Source organism: Microcebus murinus, chromosome 11, assembly GCF_040939455.1.
Source record: "Microcebus murinus isolate Inina chromosome 11, M.murinus_Inina_mat1.0, whole genome shotgun sequence".
Taxonomy (NCBI): domain Eukaryota; kingdom Metazoa; phylum Chordata; class Mammalia; order Primates; family Cheirogaleidae; genus Microcebus; species Microcebus murinus.
The window spans coordinates 58,408,619-58,432,049 of NC_134114.1; the positions used below are offsets into that span (position 1 = coordinate 58,408,619).

Here is a 23,431-nt window from a genome sequence, read left to right on the forward strand (position 1 = left end):
ATTTGGATATAACCTAAATGTTTAACAGTAGAGTTAACTCATTATGTAGCAACTTCAAAAGAATCCTGAAAATCTGGAAATGATCCTTAATCTTCAGTATATCATACCATAAGAGTCCATTGGATATAATTGGAGTTTCTTAAAGGTTTTCCAATGAACAGAGAAAAAAATGTACTTTTTGTTTTTTAAAAAGGAGAATAAAACTTATCCTGTCTTATGTTACCCTGTGGCTCCATTGGACCCTTTTATAAATCTAAAATGTATTTTGGGGTCTTTAGTGATCTTATTTTTCCTATGTCTTGAAACATTTTGTTATTTCATCATGCTGGGGATTATTTCAACATTGTTTATCACTTATTCCAACTACACCATAAAAGTCTAAAATGACAACAGGAGAATGATGATACAAAAGTGAGGGGGGAAAATCACTATCACATCATACTTCCATTTTCTTATTGTATTGCCTGATGTGCTGCATGATCTTTCAAGAAAATACAAAAGAACAACACAGGTGCCGCCACTGACATCTGCTTCTAGCTTTCATTAAACACAGGAATTCAGAATTTTTCATTTTTCACCTTTAATAGCAAGAGAAAACAATTGACAGAAGGCATTTCACATTTATTAGGTTAATCAGAAGATGAATGTGAAGAGAAAGATGCCAATGCTCTGGATGCTAATGATTATGGTGGAATTTCTTACATAAACAAAATCTAAGTGTCCAGGTGACAATATCCTAGATGAATTTTCTCAAACTCAAGAATCAATGTGTGAATAAATATATTTGTAAGGGCAAACTGAAATGTGTTATTTCATCCATGTAGTCATTCCGTAGGAAACGTTTATCATGCAGTATTTGGTGACAAGAACCTGAACCATCCTGTTTTGCTAAAAGACGTGGTATCCTTCTATCCTTTATTATATTTGTTCACTAAAATTTACTTGTTACAGTTTGTAGGTGGACAAGCAGGAGATTGAAAGGAAATAAATCATGTAGAAATGAAAGTATTCATTTGATTTATTCTAATTGGTGTTCATAAATCTAAAAATGAAAATTCCTTGCAATTATGGAACAAAGAAGGATAGCTGTCCTCTCTTCAAGAAGATTATGAGCTTTAAAGCATTTCAAAAAATTCTGCAAGTATTGCATTTTTGTTGATACAAGTGTGAGAAGAGCCAGAAGTCATGAACTAGAACTTATTAGAAATGTATTGGAATTTAGAATTTAGTATTTAGTCATTGCAAACCAGAATTTAGTATTTACAAATGAGTATGTTCCAGGGACATGCTTGACTGCTGATGAGCAGCTACATTCAGAGTGGGTGTATATATTCCCATTCCAGGTATATGTACCTAGAAAACCAGGAAAATAGAGAATAAAAATTTGAGATTTGTTGTCTTTAAATTCTTATTAAAATTTGTCATGAGATTTTTCTTTTTTAACTATTGCTTTATTCTTACTTCTGTAAATTAAATAAAAGGGTCCACTGGACCCAGATGGTAAATGGTGAAAATCTATTTTTTATTTATACTGAAGGTTAAAATAAAATTATTGAAAATTTTTAAAAATTAGTTGCAGAATGATATGTTACAGTATGATTTTTTAAAAAAGAAAACAGAGCCAATACAATGCATATATAAACATAAATGCATAGAAGAAGATTGGTAGGAACATCACCAAACTAGTTTCAGTAGTAACCCGTGGAGAGGACATCTGAGAGTAGGGCAGGGCTCAGAGGTACCTGCATATATAGATAAAGTGTAGATAAAAGCAGGATATAGAGGTTTTAAAAAGCATGAAGGAACAGCAAGGCAAAAAAATAATTTTTGTATCAAAAGTGAAACTTACTAAAGACCATAGAAAGATGTTTCAGTTAGCAGAATATGAAAATTTTAGGTCATTTTGTTTCCACGTCCAACACATAACATAGTTTATATTGATACAATTAATCTAGAAGTAATTTTACATGATTTCCCTTATCATACTTATTACTGCAAATAATTTAGGCAGCAATAATCTGAACTGCTGTCTTTACTAATGAAAATATTGAGTTGATCTTAGGCAATAATAGAAATATGAAAAATAAAGCCGAGTGCAGTGGTATGTTCCTATAGTTTCAGCTACTTGAGAGGCAGAGGCAGCAGGATCACTTGAGCCCAGGAGTTCAAGGCTCTAGGGTGCTGTGATTACACCTTTGAATAGCCACAGCACTCCAGTCTGGTCAACACAGCAAGACCCCGTCTCTTAAAAAAATTCTTTAAAAAGAAAAGGGATCTTATAAAGATAAACTACAATAAGTAGAATCGTCGTAAGGCTTTTCTAAAGTTTATGTTTCAGTGCACTATTACTGTAATGATTACTTTCCCAATTTTATTTTACAGTTAATATTTGACTTTTATACTCAGAGCCTTATTCTGGATACATATTCTTAAAAATCTATATTTAAGGTTTTGTTGTCTGTCTTACAAACTGTATACTGAATTTTTTCATGCTACCTTTGGGGTTTTCTTAAAAGGCTATTTCCATGCATGATAAACTGAAACATGACTTCTTTTTGCAGACCAACTGTACAAGAAGAAAAGAAAATCATAATAAAAAATGGAAGGCACCCTGTGATTGACATGTTGCTGGGAGAACAGGATCAGTATGTCCCCAATAGTACAAATTTATCAGTAAGTACCACATTATGCCAAAAATAACTAAAAGTTGATAACATCCCAAACTCTTAGATACTAAATAAATGTGTTGATAATAAAAAGTCACCCAGATTTTAACTTTGGCTTTAAATGGACTAATCCTGGGCATAGTTTTATATTTACCACTAAATATGGAATTGGTGCTATTTCCAACGAAAGATTATCCCATAGATGGAAAAATTTAGCAACTAAAGGATTGGTCCTAATTAGTTAAATTAGGTAACCTAATAAAAATATTTTATATCTGTAAATACCCAAGTATGCTTATGGGATTGGAATCCATGGTTTTGCAAGTTCCTATTAGTATATAATGTTATATGCTTTGTCCTGTGTTCTACTATTTTCAAAGGTTCTGTGAAAGAATCAGAGATGTTTCAGCTGATTCTAGTGATGAGAATTCTCATCATATGGGCTAGAGCTCTCTTAGAGAACATTAATGATCCTAAATACTTATTTAACACATGTATACCGAGTGCCTATGCTCCAGGTAGTGAAGTGAGTATTAGGAACAGAGAATGGTAAGACAGAACTCTTCCCTGCCCTCCCAGAGAAGATAGGCTAATATAATACAGCTTAGTGAGTGCCGTGATACAGGAAACCAGGGTGTCCTGGCAATAGACAGCAGGTTGACCTAACCCAGTCTGGGAGGAGCACTGAGGAAGGTTCCCCAGGGATGAGCTATGAACTAAAGATGAGTCAGTGCACACCAGAGAAGGAGAGGGGAGTATTCCAGGTAGAGGAACCAGTATGGCAGAGGCTGGAAGTGAGGCATAGCAGGGTAAATTCAAGGAAATGAAAGATGCTGAGCAAGGTTGGAGCATAGAGTATAAAGAAGAAAGAAGTGTTCAAATCGGATAAAGACGAAACCAATTCACTTCACAAAGGGTGAACTTGTAGCAGGGTGTATAAGTTACATTGTCAAAGCTGAATAGATCTGGATACTAGTTAAAGTGGTAAGGATAGATTTTATTCAGTAATATTATTGCAATAGGGAAGAGTCCAACTTGAATTGAACTCAACTTTGATTTGCACAGAGGTGACTGGGCATTTTAAAGAGAATGAGGGATTAGTGAGGGGGAATATGCTGGGGGCTGTGTGAGGTTGGTTAATGTGAAATCCATTTGGGTTTGCTAATTGGTGCTTATAACCCTTAAATACCACCTTTCAAAGAGCCAGCTCTCCAGTCCTTGGGAAGACAGTTCTAGTTAGAAAATTTACATCTCAAAGGGACAGAGAAAGTATTTATAATTGCAAGCTTTCTAAAATAACTATTCTAAAAAGGGCTTCAGGGCATCTTCCTATCACCAAGTTTTGGCTAGAACAGTGAATTCTGACAACACTGAGCTTTCTCAGGTATTTTAAATGGGGCTAGGGTCATCCTAAGGATGTAGCCCTTGAACTGTTAGAATCTATGCTGGCGGTCAAGTTTCTAAGTGGGGAGAACAGAGAAAATCATTTGTGCTCAGAGTCTGTAGTTTTTATAGGCCAAAGTTGAGACCTCATTGAAAAGAAGACTCAGAGAACCCTGACCAGAGTTTTTTGGTCTTGGAGAGGGTCTTTGTGAACACAAAGTAAAATAGTGTGGTGCTGGGGTAAAAGGATTAATATGTAGGTAGTAGCAGTGAGAGAGGTTGTATCAAAGACTGAAATGCTTGACTTTTAAGATTTCAGAGGTAGTGTTCTTCTGGGAGATGGCAAGGTTGTGGGTGTGGCCTTGGAAGGTAGGTGTAACACAGGGGGAAGTGTCTTTGGAGACAGAGATCAAGGAACAAAGTTTGGCAAAGAGTCATCCATGTGAGTGTTGAAATAATCTAAATAACAGCAGGGTTTGTCGTGGAAGACGACATTGATCCAGATGTCCAAGATTGCAGGAATGGGGACTGGTGACCTGGAAGTTTGTAGATCCCCTCGGTGAGGGTGAGCAGAGGTGGTAAAAGCCCTAAAGAAGCAAAGAACTTCTGAACCCTGAGGTTCATGTGACCAAGAGCTCAGCCCCCAGGTGAGAGGGCTGCAGGGGAGTAACACACAGCTAGATTTCACTTGAAGCCTTGATTTCACAAATGAAGAAAGTGGTAAGCAAAGTGATTAAAAACCAGAAGCATTGAGGAATTTTTCTGAGGACAGTGAGAGAATTGAGGTGTACGAGAACAGTTGGAGAGTAGGTCAGAAAAAGGAAGCCCAGAACAGGAGGAAGTTGGGACTGTAACAAATTATTCTACCCTGGGCTGTGAGCAAGGCTGTGGTATGGTGAATTTGGCTGGCCTTAAGAGTGGGAAGTGAAAGGAAATGCTTTGAATTATGTCTAGTTTAATAGAGCATTTTGATATCATACAAAGACTTGGTAGTATGTAACCCATATCTTAATCTGTTCAGGCTGCTATAACAAAATATAGACTGAGTAGCTTATAAACAACAGAAATTTATTTCTCATAGTTTTGGAGCCTGGGAAGTCCAAGGTCAAGGTACCAGCAGGCTCAGTTTCTGGTGAGGGCCTGTTTCCTGGTTTGCACACCTTCCTGCTGTGTACTCACATGGTGGAAGGGGTAAGGGGTCTCTTGTAGCAACCCAGGGTCTATAAACTTGTTCATTCTTTTTAGGAAATTTGTGTATTTCTTGTTAGGATATTAGTATGTTACTTATTTATCAAACAAGTTAATAAATATTTTAAAGATAATAAAAGGATTATCTTTTATTATCTTTAAAAAGAAGACTATGTAAATATAATTCCTTTTTCAGTTCCCATAATATCGATAGAGTGTAGCTTTTCTTGAAAAAATAACATAGTTCTAATATTTAATATTTAATAGCTTAGTTTATTTTTTATTTTTTATTTTTTTTATTTATTTTTTTTTTTTGTCTTTTTTTTTTTTTTTTGAGACAGAGTTTCGCTCTGTTGCCTAGGCTAGAGTGAGTGCCATGGCGTCAGCCTAGCTCACAGCAACCTCAATCTCCTGGGCTCAAGGGATCCTTCTGTCTCAGCCTCCCAAGTAGCTGGGACTACAGGCATGAGCCACCATGCCCGGCTAATTTTTTCTATATATATTAGTTGGCCAATTAGTTTCTTTCTATTTATAGTAGAGACGGGGTCTCGCTCAGGCTGGTTTTGAACTCCTGACCTCGAGCAATCCACCCGCCTCGGCCTCCCAGAGAGCTAGGATTACAGGCGTGAGCCACCGCGCCCGGCCAATAGCTTAGTTTATATTTAACTTATAACTCACTTAAAAATCATTTTCTATTGTCATTCCTATGCCCATCAACTTGATCCTAAGTATATTATTTTTTCTTTCTTTTTTCATTCTTTTTTTCTTTTTCCCTCTTTCTTTTAAAAAGTATATTATACTGTTTAATAAAGCAAGATTTGAGGAACAAAAATAGCTTTCTGTCTAATTACAAGAATGTTTTAAAGAAACATTGAACTCTTATATTTAAATCTTTACCAAATAAATGGTGTGATTTTTTTTTTTTCCAGGCAGGCACCTCAGAATATTCCAGAATATTCATTTCTATTACATATGCTTTCTCTAACTTGAGTAGGAGTTGATATAGAATTGTTGCTATGGTGAAGTGCATTCTATTTTTCAGGGTATAAATTTATATATAGGGATAGTGTTGAGAAAGAACTTACGTAAAATTCAATTTAAAATATTTTATGGGTGTTAATTATAAAATACACCCTGAAAATAATTTGAAAGTTAAATGACATTGTTGCTTGTGATAATCATGTAGTTTTAAAAAATGGTCTTTTGTACATGTAATTATAAGTATACTTTTCTGGATTCTGCATTATATGCATTTATTATAGTGCTTCTGAACAAGCCAACTTTCTACCCACTTTCGTTCTCCCAGTTTTAAGAATAGTTTTTTTAAACCCTCTTTTTTGGCCCCTTCCCTGATTCACTACATAATCTAAGTATTTGTAGCTGTGGCTGCCACTGGGTCTCCCACCTCCACCCTGCCCACCTCTGTGTGTTCTCCACTGTGCAGCTACAGGGCTTCTCTCACCTGTCATATCTCTCTCCCTTTTGAATTCATGCTTTACATTCCAGCCAGATTGGACTTTCTTGTTGTTCTCAAGTCACTGTGCCTCTGGGACTTGGCAGATGGTGTTCCCTCTGCCTAAAATGTCATCTTTCCCCACCCCACCCACTCCCGCCTTGTGCCCGCAGCCCACTCACCCCACCTCCCAGCTCTTGCCTGTTCAAGTCTTGTCTCAGATATCAGCTCTTGCACTAAGCCTTCCCTCATCCAGGCTGGGGTGGGGATCCCTCTCGTACCCTTACCACTCGGTGTTTCTCCCCATCTTAGTACTCATCCCACTAAATTATAATCACTCGTTTTTGATTTATGTTTCCCAGTGCACTATAAGCATGAAGAGAACAGGAAATGTGCCTCTCTTGTTTAGGTATAATCCCAGATTAGTCACAGCTCTCTGGCACACCTAATCAAATTTATTAAATCAATAAGGATTAGCTAGAATTCTTTAGCAGTCTCCAAGTCTTGCTCTAAATTTTTGCCTCTTTTCTTCACAAAATGTTGTTTTTCAAGATATTATATGGGGATTTCACAGTTTACAGAATAATTTTACTGTTGAACTAGAAGGGAAATTAGGGATCTTTAGTGTAACCACCTCTTCATATTTGTGAGCAAACTAAAGCTCAATGAAGAGGAAGTGACCTGCCAGAGGTTACCAGAGTTGGATAGTCTTGAACTATTTCCCTGAACATAAACATATTCTAAGGCAAGCCAGTGTTTTCCAACCTTTTCCACTTGGCAGCACACATAGACAATGATACTATTTTGATGGCACACCGGAATAAAAGGAGGAAGACATTCCTCTGAGGCAAAGAAGGCTGGCCAAGGGGCCTTGTGGGTTAATGGACCAGCATCTTGTCACACCTGTCACCCTATGAAGTAGAGCAGGACATGTTGCTTGGGAAGCTCTGTCATACCCACTGCAGTCTCAACTTTCCCAGGATTATTTGCTTATTCAACCAAATGACTTTTTTTAATGGATGGATTTTGACAGCAATTAAAGTTGGAGTTTTTAGTTTGTAGGTTTTTTTTTTTAGTATAAATAATATAAATTCAGCTTATGGGAGGGGAGGAAAAAGTGTGGTTAGCAGCTCCATTTGTGGAAGGGAAAGAAATGAGTCAAAGGTGCAGAGCAGAAAGATTCCCAGTAAGTGTTTGAACCATGTGGCTCTCTCTAGCCCAAGGGAAATCCCAGGTGTTCTATAGCTGGGCCAGGGTGGACACTGGCATCCTGAGCACAATCCCTTCTGAGATCAAGAAAAGGCCTGAGGCCTTTCAGTCCTGAGCACTGTGTGTGGCACATAGTAGGTGCTCAAATATTTGTTACACGAATGAGTGCTTAAAGCTGGTAAGGATGGAGACAAACTTTTCAACTTCTTCCCTTTTCCCAGCACAAAAAACTTCTAGCTGTCCTAGAAATGCTTGCTTTGGCTGTAGAAAAGGTAAAAATAAGACTAGTTAACAATAATATTCATAAGCTGTTGACTGTTTATATGCCTAATTACCAATCAGAACAGTTAATGCATACAAGAAAATAGCGTTAAGCTTAATTCCACGGCTAGATTATTCTCATAGATTCTGTAAATTCTCATAGATTCTATAAATGTGTTTTTCATATAGCATGATCTTTGGATCATGGGCCCAAGGATTAAAATTAGAAGGAACATTAATGGCAATTGAACATTATTTTCTGGCACTTCTTCCTCTAGTGCCCCTTTCTCCTGGGATAGAGAAGGACATTTGTGTGATAAAAGTGTTCTGACCTGCACTGCTATCTCTGCCCCATACATTCCTCTTTTCTCTTCTTGTCCCTTACCTGTCTCCACTGATTGAACTCCTACTCATCCTTCAAGACCCAACAAAATACTACCTCCCTTCTCACCCTCCCTCTGGCCGGAGATAATCTCTCTCTATTCTAGCACTTTCTTTGTTCTGTATTTAAAGTTCTTCTTACATACTCTTTTTTGGTATACGGGTATGGTGAGAGAGTGCCTTGTGGGAGATGTAAATTAAAATCCTGCTCTGCTATTATTTACTATCATCTTGGACAGGCCACCATACTGGCTGGGCATTGGTTTCCTCATCTGTAAAATAATGGTGTTGAACTGGGCAACAGCCAGCTCTCACACTCTGGGAAACAGACTGGGTAGTATCCAGGCACCAGAGGATTGAGGTCCTTACCTCAGATCTCAGCATGCAGCCTGTGCTGCTCTCCAGCCTCACTTCCCACTTTCTGTTTATAGTTCACCTTGGATTAAAAGAGCAAAGATTTGGCTGAGAGCTTGCCTGGGGGAGGCTTTTACTTGGAAGTCTCTTACTGTAACCTGCCATTGATTGACATTTTCAAGGAATAAAACACTTTGAAACTACCAAACTTTTTCAGCAGTCTGCAGCTATTATAAAAATAGTTCTACCATAATTCTTCTTTAAAGATAGATGTCAATATTTATACCTGTCAAGGAAGAAAGCTCGTGCCCCCCCCCCCCATAAATTATCTGTTGTTCAGGGCTTGGAAATTAACATATGACAATCTTAGTTTTACTTTTCCTGCTATACATCTCCTTTCTTTAGTGATATTATGACTGACCATTGTTCTAGTGTACCCAGTGACAGACCCAAGGACCATGAGCTAGAGCACCTCTTCTTTTATTTAGCAGTGACTGTGATTCCCTGTCATTGAAAATCCACTTTCACAGTAAAGACCACAGACTGACCAGGTTCACCAGGTACCACTTTTCCCAAGTACTTCATGCAGGTGAATTCCATAGCTTCCCCTCTCCTAAGCAAATCTGGGACAAAGCTCTGGTGTCAGTTTAGTCCCTGCCCTTTGGTTCAACCCAGGGCCACGTATCCAGGTAATCCTAAATATGCCTGGATTTGGTGCATGAGATCATTTCATTCAACTCCCTCATTTTAGAGAGGGGGAAACTAAACTGTATTGGCTTGCCCAAACTATTCACTAGAAACCACCTTTCCTGACTTGTGGACCAATTTTTTATTCATATTCTTTCATTTTCCCACTCTGTCTATGCTTGTCAAGGCTCTTGTAGAAATTGACACCACAGTGAAAATTTCTCCAAACCTTTTTTGCATAATAATTAACATAGTATGCATTTAGTAAATGGTTGTTAGTACCTCTCATTGCTGCAAAACCCATTTACAGATAAGTTATAGATTGACGTTTGGGATACAAAGAAAGGGAGAAAGAAGGGGAGAAAATTGTTCCTTAGTCCCCAAATCTGTTAACCTATTGGCAGATTTTCTTTGTCTTTGCATTTTTTAAAAACATAACTATGATTTTTTTTATATAAGAATTTTAGCCGGGCACGGTGGCTCACGCCTGTAATCCTAGCACTCTGGGAGGCTGAGGCAGGCGGATTGCTCGAGGTCAGGAGTTCAAAACCAGCCTGAGCAAGAGCAAGACCCTGTCTCTACTATAAATAGAAAGAAATTAATTGGCCAACTAATATATATAGAAAAAATTAGCCGGGCATGGTGGTACATGCCTGTAGTCCCAGCTACTCGGGAGGCTGAGTCAGAAGGATTGCTTGAGCCCAGGAGTTTGATGTTGCTGTGAGCTAGGCTGATGCCACGGCACTCACTCTAGCCTGGGCAACAGAGTGAGACTCTATCTCAAAAAAAAAAAAAAAAAAGAATTTTATATCCTGCTTTTTGTCACTTAATGTCATAATGCAAATATTTTTCTATATTTTAAAAAGATCTTAAGATAAGTGGCTTCATTGTATTCAATATGGATGTACCATAATTATCTTACAATTTTCTATTTTGATTTTTTTTTTCTGTTATAAATAACTCTGTGATGGTACCTCACAGAATTTATTCTTACAAGTGGAATTGGGACCTCAAAATGCTCATGGTAGAAAACGTGGAAAACTATAGATGAAACAAAAATCATCTAGGTAACTCAATTTGGATTTTTCCTTTCATTCAGTAAGTGGGTGGTTGTCTCAATGCATAAATAATTCCCCTTAAAATCATTTACTGAATCAACACTTAAGTGGACATATAGGAATAACATTTATCGGGCGTCGGGTGGGTGGGAGGGGGGAGGGGGGGCATGGGCAATATACGTAACCTTAACATTTGTACCCCTATAATATGCTGAAATTTAAATAAATAAATTAAAACAATCAATTTACTGAGAGTTATGTTTAATTAGATCAAATCTAACTTTTCATGTAAGACAGATGGCTGCAGATCTTGTTGAAAGTGTGGCATCCCTCTCTCAATTAAATTTTAAATAATCCCTCTCTAGATCTTAGTTTTCTTGAAAAATCAGGAAGATGATAATGAATATACATTTAGAATGGTTCCTAGCACAGGGCAAGCACTATCTAAGTGGGATTTCATTTTTAGGTAGTTAATTAAAATAAATTGGTGTTAATGGCCATGGAAAGCAGGTTTTCAGTGGGCTTTTAAATAGAGGAGGAAAGTTAACCTGCACCAGGTATACCCCATTCTTTCCCTAGCCTCCGGCTGTCCCAGGAAGGCTCAAATGGTACCTCATGTGGCTCCTGTCACTGTTTATCTACTTTTTTTCCCCACATCTCTCCCTGCTTTCTCTGAGCCATGGTCCTGTGAAGTCTGCAGTTCCTAAAGAGGGAAACTCTGGAAAGGGGCAACAGGCTGCCACAGCTTTGGGGGCTGGATAGGCACAAAAACATGTCAATACCATCACTACAGCTTGTCCAGGCCTACTTTGGGGGTGGGGAATTTGAGCATGTAGGACTCATGTGGTGCCCATATGGGACTACCTGGGGCTGGAAGGGAGGCATGGTAGGACATGGGCCAACTCAGCTGTTTCTGTAAGGGGTCAGTGATGGTTCCCAGAAGTTGGGGTTTTTTGGCCAGGCATGGCGGTTCCATCTGTAATCCCAGCTCTGTGGGTCTCCAAGGCATGAGAGTCACTTGAGGCCAGGTATTCAAGACCAGCCTGTTAATATAGCAAGACCCCATCCTTACAAAAAAAAAAAGTAGTTGGGATTTTTTTGGTGTGCTGACTCTCACAGGTGTTGATCAATTAGAACTCATGCTGTAGCTCTGGGCCAGGGCATAGTAGACATCTGGTGATCCATTAAATTACTGGATTGAATGGCAGTGTAGAGTATAGAGTAGGATTGCCAGACATACCAAATAAATGTATAGGACATCTAGTTAAATCTGAATTTCAGGTGAATAATAATTTTTTAGGGTAAGTATGTCCTATGCAATATTTGTTTTATACGAAAACATTTTTTGTTGTTTACCAGAAATTCAAATTTTACTGAGTGTCCTGTATTTGACCTGGCAGCCCTAGTCTAGAGAGACCTTATGGAGGGTCCAGGATGGTGAGAGGGGCACTTATCCAGATCTGGGAAATAGTGTTTAACTATTATTTCAAAATTTAACAGCCAGTTTGGTTGTGCAGATGCATGTCAGCCATTTATCCTCAGGCCACATTCATAATTATTATAGGATCATGCTTTGTTTACTTCTATGATTTGAAAAGTTTAGAGAATTTCAACATGTATTATAAAATTGTTCTCCCTAAGGACTATGCCGGTTTATACCACCTCCTCCAGCAGTATTAAATAAAACTCTGGGAAAGAGATAATTAATTTGACGTTGATCAATGTGTATGTGATTAGGTAGCCCTGTTCTGTTAGCCTTCAAATATAGGAATCTCTGGAGACCTCTCTGGAGTGAAGACAACTTACCTTGTAAGTTTTGTTTTCTGATATCTTGGGCTGAAAGACTCACAGGAATCTACCCATCATCTCCAGAAAGTGAAGTTTTTACTTGGAGTTTATTTTCTAGTCCAATAGTTTTCATCATATTTTGTATTTCAGTAGATGCCAGAGCAAAGCCTTGAGTGTCTTGGTGTTTCTGTTGCCTGTGCAGTGGTGTCAGTGGCTCTCAGAGTTGTAGTGTTGCTGCCTAACCTCAGAACAAAATAGCCAAGAGTGATTGAATTGGGTATTTGGATCAGGAAACAACCATGGTAGTCAGGCAGGATGTTCTAGAAGGGATGGTGGAAATAAACTTTTCCATACTCATAAGTCCTCTTAATATTATTTTTGATTTTTCAAGCATCTAAATTTCCCCTAAAGCATAAAATTAAATACTAGAAGTAGGCATTAGGATTTATTTACTAGAAAATACAAGATATTCTATACTTCAAGTACATTGAACTCATGTCGTAGAACTTTTAAATAATGAATCTAAAATTTTAAAGAAGATTACTTAATTTTTGTTTTTTTACTTTTAGTATGATGCCTTTTGATGACCAAAAGTCTTAATTTTAATGAAGTTGAATGTATCAGCCCTTCCTTTATGAGTGAGGGTTTTTGTGCGTTACTTAAGAAATTTTTCCAATACCTGAAGTCGTAAAGATACTCTCCTGCCAGGTGTGGTGGCTCACCCCTGTAAATCCTAGCATTCTGGGAGGCTGAGGTGGGCGGATTGCTCGAGGTCAGGAGTTCGAAACCAGCCTGAGCAAGACGCCGTCTCTACTAAAATTAGAAAGAAATTAATTGACCAGCTAAAAATATATATACAAAAAATTAGCTGGGCATGGTGATGCATGCCTGTAGTCCCAACTCAGGAGGCTGAGGCAGGAGGATCACTTGAGCCCAAGAGATTGAGTGCCTAGGCTGATGCCACGGCACTCACTCTAGCCTGGTCAACAAAGTGACACTCTGTCTCAAAAAAAACCAAAAAAACATATTCTCCTATAATTCCGTAAAAGTTTTAATTTTCAGATTTAAGTCATTAGTCTATCCAGAATTTATTGAAGTGAAGTAGAATTCTAATCTCATGTCTTTCAATATGGATAATCAATTGTTCTGTGCCAATTATCAAATAATCCATGATTCCCCCATCAATATACAGAATTTTTTGTCACATACTAAGCTTCCATATTTTCATGGGGCTATTTTGGACTCTTTTTACTGGTTAAGTTTTTATGTCCCTAAGCCAAAATCACACAGTATTATTTACTATAGCATTTTAACAATTTCTTACATCTAGTAGGGAAAGTTCTTCCCACATATTTTTTTTAATAGAACTTCTTGACCTTTCTTTAGCATTTGTTCCTCTGTTTTATTTTTAAATCAACTTATTCAGTTCCGTGGGGAAGAAAACTGAGATTTTTATTGGAATTGCATTGATCCTATAGATCAGTTTGGAGAGAAGTGGGCATCTTTATAATACATATACAGCCTATGAATATGTTCCTCCATGAACACGGTATATAGTAAGTCCCCACTTAATGTTGTTGATAGGTCCTTGGAAACTGCAATTTTAAGTGAAACAATGTATAATAAAACCAGTTTTACCCTAGGCTAATTGATATAAATAGGACTTAAGTTCCTATAGCATATTTCTGGCCACAAAAACATCATTGAACTTCTAAATAAAGACCCAGACACTTTCAGTATTAAAATTAAAATAAATGTCAACTGTATATACACTTAAGAAAGATTAATAAAACAACGATTTAGTCCCTTATTCCAATTTAGGATTGCAGGTGGTGTAAGCCTACCGCAACAGCTCAGGATGCAAGGCAGGAACCAGCCCCATAACGCCATCCCATTGCAGGGCTCACCCACACTCACTCCAGCTGGAACCATTTAGACATGCCAGTTCACCTAACAGCACATCTTTGGGATGTGGGAGGAAACTGGAATACCTAGAGAAAACCAGCGTAGATGTGGGAAAACAGTAAACACACAAAAACACAGACAGTGGGCTCAGTCTAGAATCAATTTTTGGTTTTTCCCCTCATCAATGTTATAATGAAACAATGTTGAAGGAAATGATGTTATTTGAGGACCTGTTGTACTTTTGTTTTCTTTAAGTCTTTTCAATAAAGTTTTAAAATTTTGTCTACAAAGGTTTTTTATATCTTTTATTAGATTTATTACTAAGTACTTTTTGTTGGTATATAAGTCATATCATTTTTACACTAGTTTCCTAGTTATTTGTTGCTGTTACAGAAAAATTCAGTTGATTTTGCAACTTGATCTTAAATCTAGCCACTTGGCTAGATTCTTTCACTAATTGTCTAAAGGTTCTTTTGGGTTTTCTTTGCAGACAGTCACATGATCTGTGAATATTGACAGTTCTGTGTTTTGTCCTTTCTTGGCCCAACACCTTTTATTTCTTTTTATTGTCATGTTATGCTGCTTGGGACTCCCAGGATAATGTGGGCATCATGTTTAGATTGAGCTAAAGGAACAGCTTCTACTACTTCACCATTAAGTCTGGTGTTTTCTGTAGAGTTTGGTACCTAACCTTCACCTGGTAAAGAAGTTGTCTAAGGGTCATTTTGTTGTATCACTTATTCATCACTTACTAGTGTATAGTATCAGGGAGAGACTTGTTTCCTAGCTAAATAAACATTGTTTAAATATTAGGACTGGGAAGTCTAGATTTTTATATAATATTTTTATATATATGAAGAATTGATTTTTGTATGGTAATTGGCTATGAAATCCTAAAGTTCAAATAAACTAAAAACTTCATCCTATATTAAACTCAGGAGAAATGAAATGCTCAAGGAATATATACGTGATTGTATAGTTTGAAGGCCAGTCATTTCTGTGCAGGTCAGTATAAAAGAAAAATGTCATTCCTTTTGAAAATATTGGAAAGTATAAGGTTTGTTTATTCACTTTCGGTAATACATCTTTTCATCAATGTATATGCAATTTAAATTCAGATGGCAGTAACATCTCATAAGTGCCACAGATATAATTTTACTTATCAAAATCTTCATAGAAGTTTCACATCTGATTTTTACATTAGGCCTGGGCTAAATATATTTCATTTCCTTTAGTTCATGTCTTCTGTTTCAGTCATTTAGTCTGTAGGGCATTGGGACTGTTTCTTCATGTGGCTGTTTTAGGCCTTTTTTAAAGAAATTATTTACAAAAACTATTACAGCATTTATGATTTCAAAGGAATTTCATTTATATTTTCTTATTTATTTTAAATTCACAAAACTCATGTAGGCCCAGGATTTCTGTTATTATTCAATCTGTAGATAAGAAAATGAGGCCTACCTAGTTAATGGCAAAGCCAGAAACTGAATCCCAGTCTTCTAACTCTAAATGCTATTATTATATGCTTTATCACTATAAATCTTATTTATTAAAATAGTTAATTGAATTAAGATATTAAAAGTTACTCTGTCAAATTGCTGATTCTCATTGGATGAAAAAGCTAAATTGAGCAATAAATATAAATACTCCTATATTTCAAAGCATTGAAAGGTTTAAGGTTTCTACAATATAAAAAATTATACATTTTTTTCTTTTTTTTTTTCTCATAGCTTTCCTAAATTACTAATTTAAAAAAATTTCTGTGTCTGTATTTCCATCGAATACCCTCATGTCTCATTGAGTTTGGTAATTCACTTGAGACAACTCCTTTAACAGTACCGTCACGGTTCAGGGAGCCTCAGCCTTTGGCACGTGTAACCCTTCTGTGTGGTATTCTCTCTGGCATTATATTCTTTCACTTTCCATTTTGTACTTTTCTCTATTACTTTATTTGTATGGAATATTCTATAAGTCCAGATAACAAAATGTCACTTGGAAGTTATGTGAATTTGGCCTAAATTGCATAAATGTGTTTGTAAAGAGTTATTTGATTATTCATGATGATCCATGAAATAATGAAATCTTAAGACCATTCATTTGATTTTTAATATTTCAAATCAATGAAAAAGTATAGAAAACAGTATAACAGACATCATTTTACCTATCACACAAATGTCATAGAGGTTGACATTTTGTAATATTTGTTTTGTTTCTTTTTCTTTTCTTTTTTTTTTTTTTTTTTGAGAGAAGGTCTTGCTCTGTAACCCAGGCTGGAGTGCAGTGGTGCAATCATAGCTCACTGCAGCTGCCTCAAACACCTAGACTCAAGCGATCCTGTGTCTCAGTCTTTCTAGTGGCTAAGACTACAGACTCGTACTACCAGGCATGAGCTACCACACTCAGCCCTAAGTTTTATTTTAAGTAAATAAAATATTACTAATACAGTTAAGGTCACAGTAATTACCTGTTATTCCTTTTCCTCCCTCTTCACCTCCTACCCTATGTGGTAACCATTATCCCTGATATTTATTATTCTTATGCATGGTTTTTATTTTATTTGACATATATATATCTATTAATAATATGGAATTGTTTTGTATATTTTTAAATGTACATAAATGTCTCACTGAACCTATCTTATGTTCTGCATTGTAAATAATTGTTTTAGTAAGTGTACAAGTAGGCTGAGGTGAAAGATCACTTGATCCTAATGTTAGACATTAGATTATTTCTATTTCTGTCTGTTATAAATGCATACATAATACTACAGTGAACAATTTTATAAATGTCTTTTTCAGCACTCGTGTACTTTTCTAGGGTAGATATTTAAAAGAGGAATTGCTGGGTCATATAGACCAATATATAGAATCTTTAACTTTATTAGGCATTTCCAGTTGATCTCCATATCTTCGCCAACAAACTTTGTTGAACATAGTATGGACACTGCAGTGCGAAGTCTATTGCACTGCAGCATCACCTTTGTCATAAATCAAGGAACTGTATACATGTCAATCTGTTTCTGGACTCTGTTCTATTCCACTGGTGTGCACGTGTAATATGTGTGTGTATATAGATCCTTGTGCCAAATAACACTACTATTAATGTAATTATTATAGCAGTACAATATTGAGCCTTCCAGTTCATGAACATGGTGACATGCTTTCATTTAATTAGGTCTTCTTTAATTTCCTTCAATAATATTTTGTAGTTTTCTGTGTAGAAGTCTTGTTCATTTTGTTAGATTATTCCTAGGTATTTGATTTCTTTTGATACTATACTATGGTACATTATATCATTAAAAAGCTTTTATTTTCAGTTACATGTTGAGCATCTCTAGTCTGAGAATTTGAAATCCAGAATGTTAAATAAGCATTTCCTTTGAGCAACACGTTGGTGCTCAAAAAGCTTCATATTTTGGAGCATTTCCAATTTCAGATTTTTTGATTAGGGATGATGAACCAGTAAGCATAAAATGCAGATATACCAAAATCTGAAAAAATGCAAAATCTGAAACATTTCTACTCCTAAGCATTTCAGATAACTTTCACTTGTTGCTGAAATGCAGGGGAAAAGTTGACTTCTGAAAACTGAACTTGTATCCAAAGATCTTACTAAATTTATTTATTGATTCTAATAATTTTTATAGATTTCTTTAGATTTTCTGGGAATACAGTCATGACATAGAGGAATAATGACAGTTTCATTATTTGCTTTCCAATATTTATATCTTTTATTTCCTTTTCTTGCCCTTTTTTCATGAATGGATGCCAAATTTTATCAAAAGCTTTCTCTGTGTCATTAGAGATAATCATATGATTTCTTTATTCTGTTAATGTGATGGATACATTGACTTTTGAATATTAAACCAACTTTGTATTCTTCAAAACCTTTAAATGGTTTATATAGCCTTGGATTCATTTATTAATATTAAGGAATTTTGCATGTGCATTTATGGGTGAAATTGGTCTGTACTTTTTCATTTCTTATAATGTTCTTGTCAGGTTTGGGTATTAATATTATGTTGGCCTTCTGACATGATTTGGGAAGAGTTCTTATTCTGTTCTCTAGAAGAATTTTTATAATATTGGTGGTGTTTCTTAAATGTTTATAAGAATTCAGTGGGGGAGTTATTTGGATTTAGAGTTTGTTTTGTAGAAGGGCTTTTAATTACAGATTTAATTTCCTTAATAGATATGGTATTATTAGATTTTCTGTTTCTTGTGTCATTTTTGCCATTTTTAAAAAGATTTGTTCACTTTATTTAAATTTTAAAAATATTTGGTTCTGCCAAATATTTGGTTGTTCTATAATAGGCTTATTATTTTTTAATCTCTGTAGAATTCATTTTGTTTTTTTCATCAGTTTCTACTTGTACCAAACTTCTTTCTGGGTTTTTTCTGTTGCAAGAAACACAGATTCACTCAAGTTCCTTCAAGTAACGGAGATTCATTAAGTTCATTATAAGGCCACATGGAGCCATAAGAGAAAGGAATAACACAGGAAGAATAGACTCTCTAGCACAATTTGGCATTAGGGAGATTGGAAATGTGAGGCTAATTAGGTTATGAAACAGGTTTAGGGGATGGGACAGGTTTTCTTTTTTTCTCTCCCATTAGTAGGATTTATAGGGCTTTGCTTTGATACTTGTTATTTACGTGAAGTTTTTCACCTCCTTTTGGCTCTTCTGTATCTTTTCTTCCCTTTATTACTAACTATCCTCTTTACCCCTGCTCCGTATAACTTTTCTTCAGACCTTTTGTCTCCTCAGAACTTCTTGGTCATGGTCCCCAGTGCCTTGTGGCCTCATTCTGTGATTCTTTTCAGCCTTTGCTCCAGTTACCAACTGATTGAACCTTGCCAATTAACTCTGAAGAGATTATTTAATTGGCCTAGTTTGAGAAGAGCTTTTATGCTAGGCCCATTGGCCAATTATGGATTGGCTACTCTTGACTAGGTGCAGATATTGCCAAGGTGGTGAGTTCACGAGAGCACAGATGCCCTGGGCCAACTGCTCTGCAGAGGGCTGCAGTTGGACCATTTCCCTTAGAATGGGTCTGTATATTGCAGGTACTATAATTGATCAATACAGGATTGTTCTAGAAAATTAAATCATTGTAAGAGTTACAGTTCTTCTGCCTCCTTTACTTGCTCTGGTGAAATGCCAGTGAATAATTAAATGCTGATAAAACCGATATCTAGAATTTGGTGTTATAAATCTCTCTATATATAAATCTACTATTGTCCTCCACCTATAACTGAAAAATTCATGTGCTACCAACCCAAAATAGGGCCTTGGGCAATATGTATGTTTTAAGATGGACAAATGCAAATTGATAGACTTTAAATATAACCAATATGAGAAATGCCCACATTGGTAGCTTAAAGAATGTTTGATGAGAAAACCATAATACTTATCCAGTTCTGGTTACTTCTTTCCTTTTTAATACCTAGAAATAACTATGTGTATTGCTAAAAATTCACTTTTCCGCAGTGGCACAGTTTAGGTTGAAGATAAAGAGATCCTCTTTCCTTATGTGATATTTATTGGTGACATATTTAAATGTACCACAAAGCAATGCTGTGCCTAATGAATTTCATTTGTGGGATAAATTATAGATGTTACATAAAAACCCTCTGGCTTAATAAGTGAAATTCCTTTTTCATTTTCTAGGAGAACTCAGAGAGAGTAATGATAATTACTGGTCCAAACATGGGTGGAAAGAGCTCCTATATAAAACAAGTTGCCTTGATTACTATCATGGCTCAGATTGGCTCCTACGTTCCTGCAGAGGAAGCAACAATTGGGATTGTGGATGGCATTTTCACGAGGTAAAAACATTCTTCCTGTTTGAATATATTTCTGAAAATAAGTCAAGCCCACAGTATGACATAATTCTTTTTATGTACATATTTAGATGAATAGATTTGCTCTTAAAATGTTTAGCATTTAGGTGCTTAAAGAAATCAATACATCATGAATGTTAATACTAGAAGAGACTTAGAAATTCATTTTGTCCAGTAGCTTTCAAATTATTTTTACTTATTGGCTTCTTACTTTAAGCAAAATCACGTAGAAAATCAACATTTAAACAGATAAAAGCACGTCTGCTCTGCCTTCCAAGGGTAGAAGGCTTGGAGACTTGGCTAGTAGGCTCTGTAGAGCAGAGTCTGAAAACTATCTACTCTCCCTGTTTGATAGGCGGAGAACTGGGGACAGACTGAAAAGGACACTAGACCAACATAATCTAGTTTATATTCCTTTCTACTCAAAGAACATTATATGCCACTGATTAGGTCTTACCCTCAATATGTAAACCTAAATTTCATGCCATGTGAGAAGTGAAAAATACTGGTCTTGCTAAGGAGAATTCATAGTTCAGTCTATTTGACACCATGTGATTTATCACTTCTTCAAGTGTTACATTTCTTTTTTTTTTTTTTTGAGACAGAGTCTCGCTTTGTTGCCTGGGCTAGAGTGAGTGCCGTGGCGTCAGCCTAGCTCACAGCAACCTCAAACTCCTGGGCTCAAGCAATCCTTCTGCCTCAGCCTCCCGAGTAGCTGGGACTACAGGCATGCGCCACCATGCCCGGCTAATTTTTTCTATATACATTAGGTGGCCAATTAATTTCTTTCTATTTATAGTAGAGATGGGGTCTTGCTCTTGGCCAGGCTGGTTTCGAACTCCTGACCTCGAGCAATCCTCCTGCCTCGGCCTCCCAGAGTGCTAGGATTATAGGCGTGAGCCACCGCGCCCAGCCCAAGTGTTATATTTCTTACATGTACATTCAAAAAGTAGTTGTGTGTGTATAGTCAAGCTCTGTGTCTAAGGTGTCTGAGTGTTCAGCTGCATATTTATATAATATTTGGCTGTGGAATCTCATTAGAATATATCACATGCTAATATTAATATTCTTGAGTAGATACTAAAATACTTGAAAGCTTCATTTTTCATCTGAGCGTGAACAAAGCCACCTAAATTCTATTTGTCATGTCACCAAACAGATGTTATTCTTATCTCCATATATTTGTAAATTAACTCAATATAAGAAATTTAAAGAATATTTCTTTAATTTTTAAAATTGTAATTAATTTTGCATCTTATAAGAAAAATATACTAGGTATTTTATTTTGGTTATAACATTAGGGATAGTAACAGAAATTTAATGAAGAAAAAGAAGATAAAGAAAAAAAGAAAAACATGTTGGGCAATATAAGGCGATTTGTCTGGAAGAGAATCTTGTTATCAAGCAGAATATCAGGGGTTAGTACTTGTAATAGAAAAGAAAATAAGGGTTATTTTTCTCATATAATAAGGCTTAAGGGAGACAGCTGCTTCTGGTGTTTCAGTGGCTTGCAAATTTTTTGGCCTTCCCCTCGTGGTCACAAGACTGCTGCTACAACTCCAGGGATCACCTTCCTATTCACATGAAGAAAAAAGAAGGAACTGCCACAACTTTCTCATTTAAAAAAAAAAAAATCAACAGCTTTTCAGAAGACTCCCAGAAAACTTTCGCTTATATTTCACTGCTGAGAACTATGTCTCATGGCCTTGCAATTGCAAGGGAAACAGAAAATAAGAAGGTGGTTTTGTCCAGCTCTTGTAATAACGTGAAGCATGGTAGTTGGGATGAATTCAGAGGTAACTAGAAAATAGTTTCTGTCTTAAGCAGTAAAATCAGTAATAATAACAGCTAATCTGTTAGTGTAATAACATTCTTATTTACAGGCACTGTTCTGTGCCCTTTATATAGAGTACTTTATGTAAAGTACATTTAGTGAGTACAAGTCTGAGACATCTAAACCACACTAATTTCAAGAAGTTTGGATATTTTTCTATTCATTTTCATTTGTTCATCCAACATGTACTGAGTAACATATGACAGTGCTGGCAATACAAGGCAACCACAGTTTGTTTTCATGAAACTTACCTAGTATATAAAATCAGCATTATCCAAATAATCATATAAAGAAATGTAAAAATGCAGCTGTGACAAGTCTACAAAGGCTATATGGAAGATACTGGAGTAGCCTGTGGTCAGGAAGTGATGATCTGGTCAGGAAGGTCAGGGCAAGGCTTCCCTTAGCAAGTGACTTTTGAATGCCTGTCTCAAGGATGAGTTAATTAAGCAAGGAAGGAAAAGCATTTCAAAGAGCAGCATGTACAAAGGTTCTTATAGTATAAAAAACATAGACAAGGGAGCAAACGATAGCTCTCTAGGAGAGCAAGATTCTAGATGAAGCTGAATAATAGATCGGAGCAAGTTACACAGAGCACAGGTCATGTTAGGAGTTTACCTAGGAGCCATGGAAAACTATTGAAGAATTTTAAGCAGGGCTGGGCATGATTGTGTCTGCACTGGCTGCAATGTTGAGAATCTCTGGAGAAAGAATCTAGTAGATCCGAGTAGCCCAAACAGTAGGCTCCTATAGTGAGAAGATCTGTAGCTTGGACTAAGTTTGTAGTGCTAATTTAAGTGGAAAGAAGTCATACTTGAAAGGCAATGGGAAATAAATCAATAGAACTTCATGATAGATGGGAGTATGGTGGCTGAGATAAATGGAATTGTCAGAGATGGCAGTGGTTTGTGCATCTGGATGGTAAATGCTGGCACTTTCTAGAAGAGGGTGATTTCTTTTTTTCATAGATTCTGACTTTATTTTTGTACAGAATAAGTAGAATTACTCCAAGACTTACAAGGAGAGCTGTCATGTGGGCATGTGGATATAAAGTTTAGAGTTCAGAGGAGAGAGCAAAGATAAAGATATAAATTTGTTCTGAGACATCTTTGTGTAAGTTGATAATTAAAATCCTGGGTGTGAGTGAGGTCATCTTGGCAGAGAGTGTAGTGGAGAAGAGTAATGTTCTGAGACTGAGCCTTAAAACTGCCGACATTTCTTAGCTAAGAAGATAAACTTGAAAACCAACAGGAGTAGGAGCCAGAGAAGCAGGAAAAGAACAAGGACATTACAGTGTCATGGGAGTGAGGGGAATGAGTGCTTCAAGAAGGAAAGAAGTGGTCAACAGTTCCGAAAGGTTAGGTGTGGTGAAGCCTCAAGTCACCTTTCGTCTTAGCAAAATGAATGTCACTAGCAACCT

At 36.4% G+C, this 23,431-nt stretch overlaps 1 protein-coding gene across 2 annotated transcripts in view; it reads left to right on the forward strand.

The window, feature by feature from the left end:
• The window catches only part of MSH3 (mutS homolog 3), a 181,933-nt gene that overhangs the window by 121,824 nt on the left and 36,678 nt on the right, over positions 1 to 23,431 (forward strand). For both annotated transcript variants that reach the window (XM_020290125.2, XM_020290126.2), the window contains exons 19-20: positions 2,562 to 2,673; positions 20,005 to 20,162. In XM_020290125.2, coding sequence (XP_020145714.2) covers positions 2,562 to 2,673; positions 20,005 to 20,162 — 270 coding nt within the window. The remainder of the gene's footprint in view (positions 1 to 2,561; positions 2,674 to 20,004; positions 20,163 to 23,431) is intronic.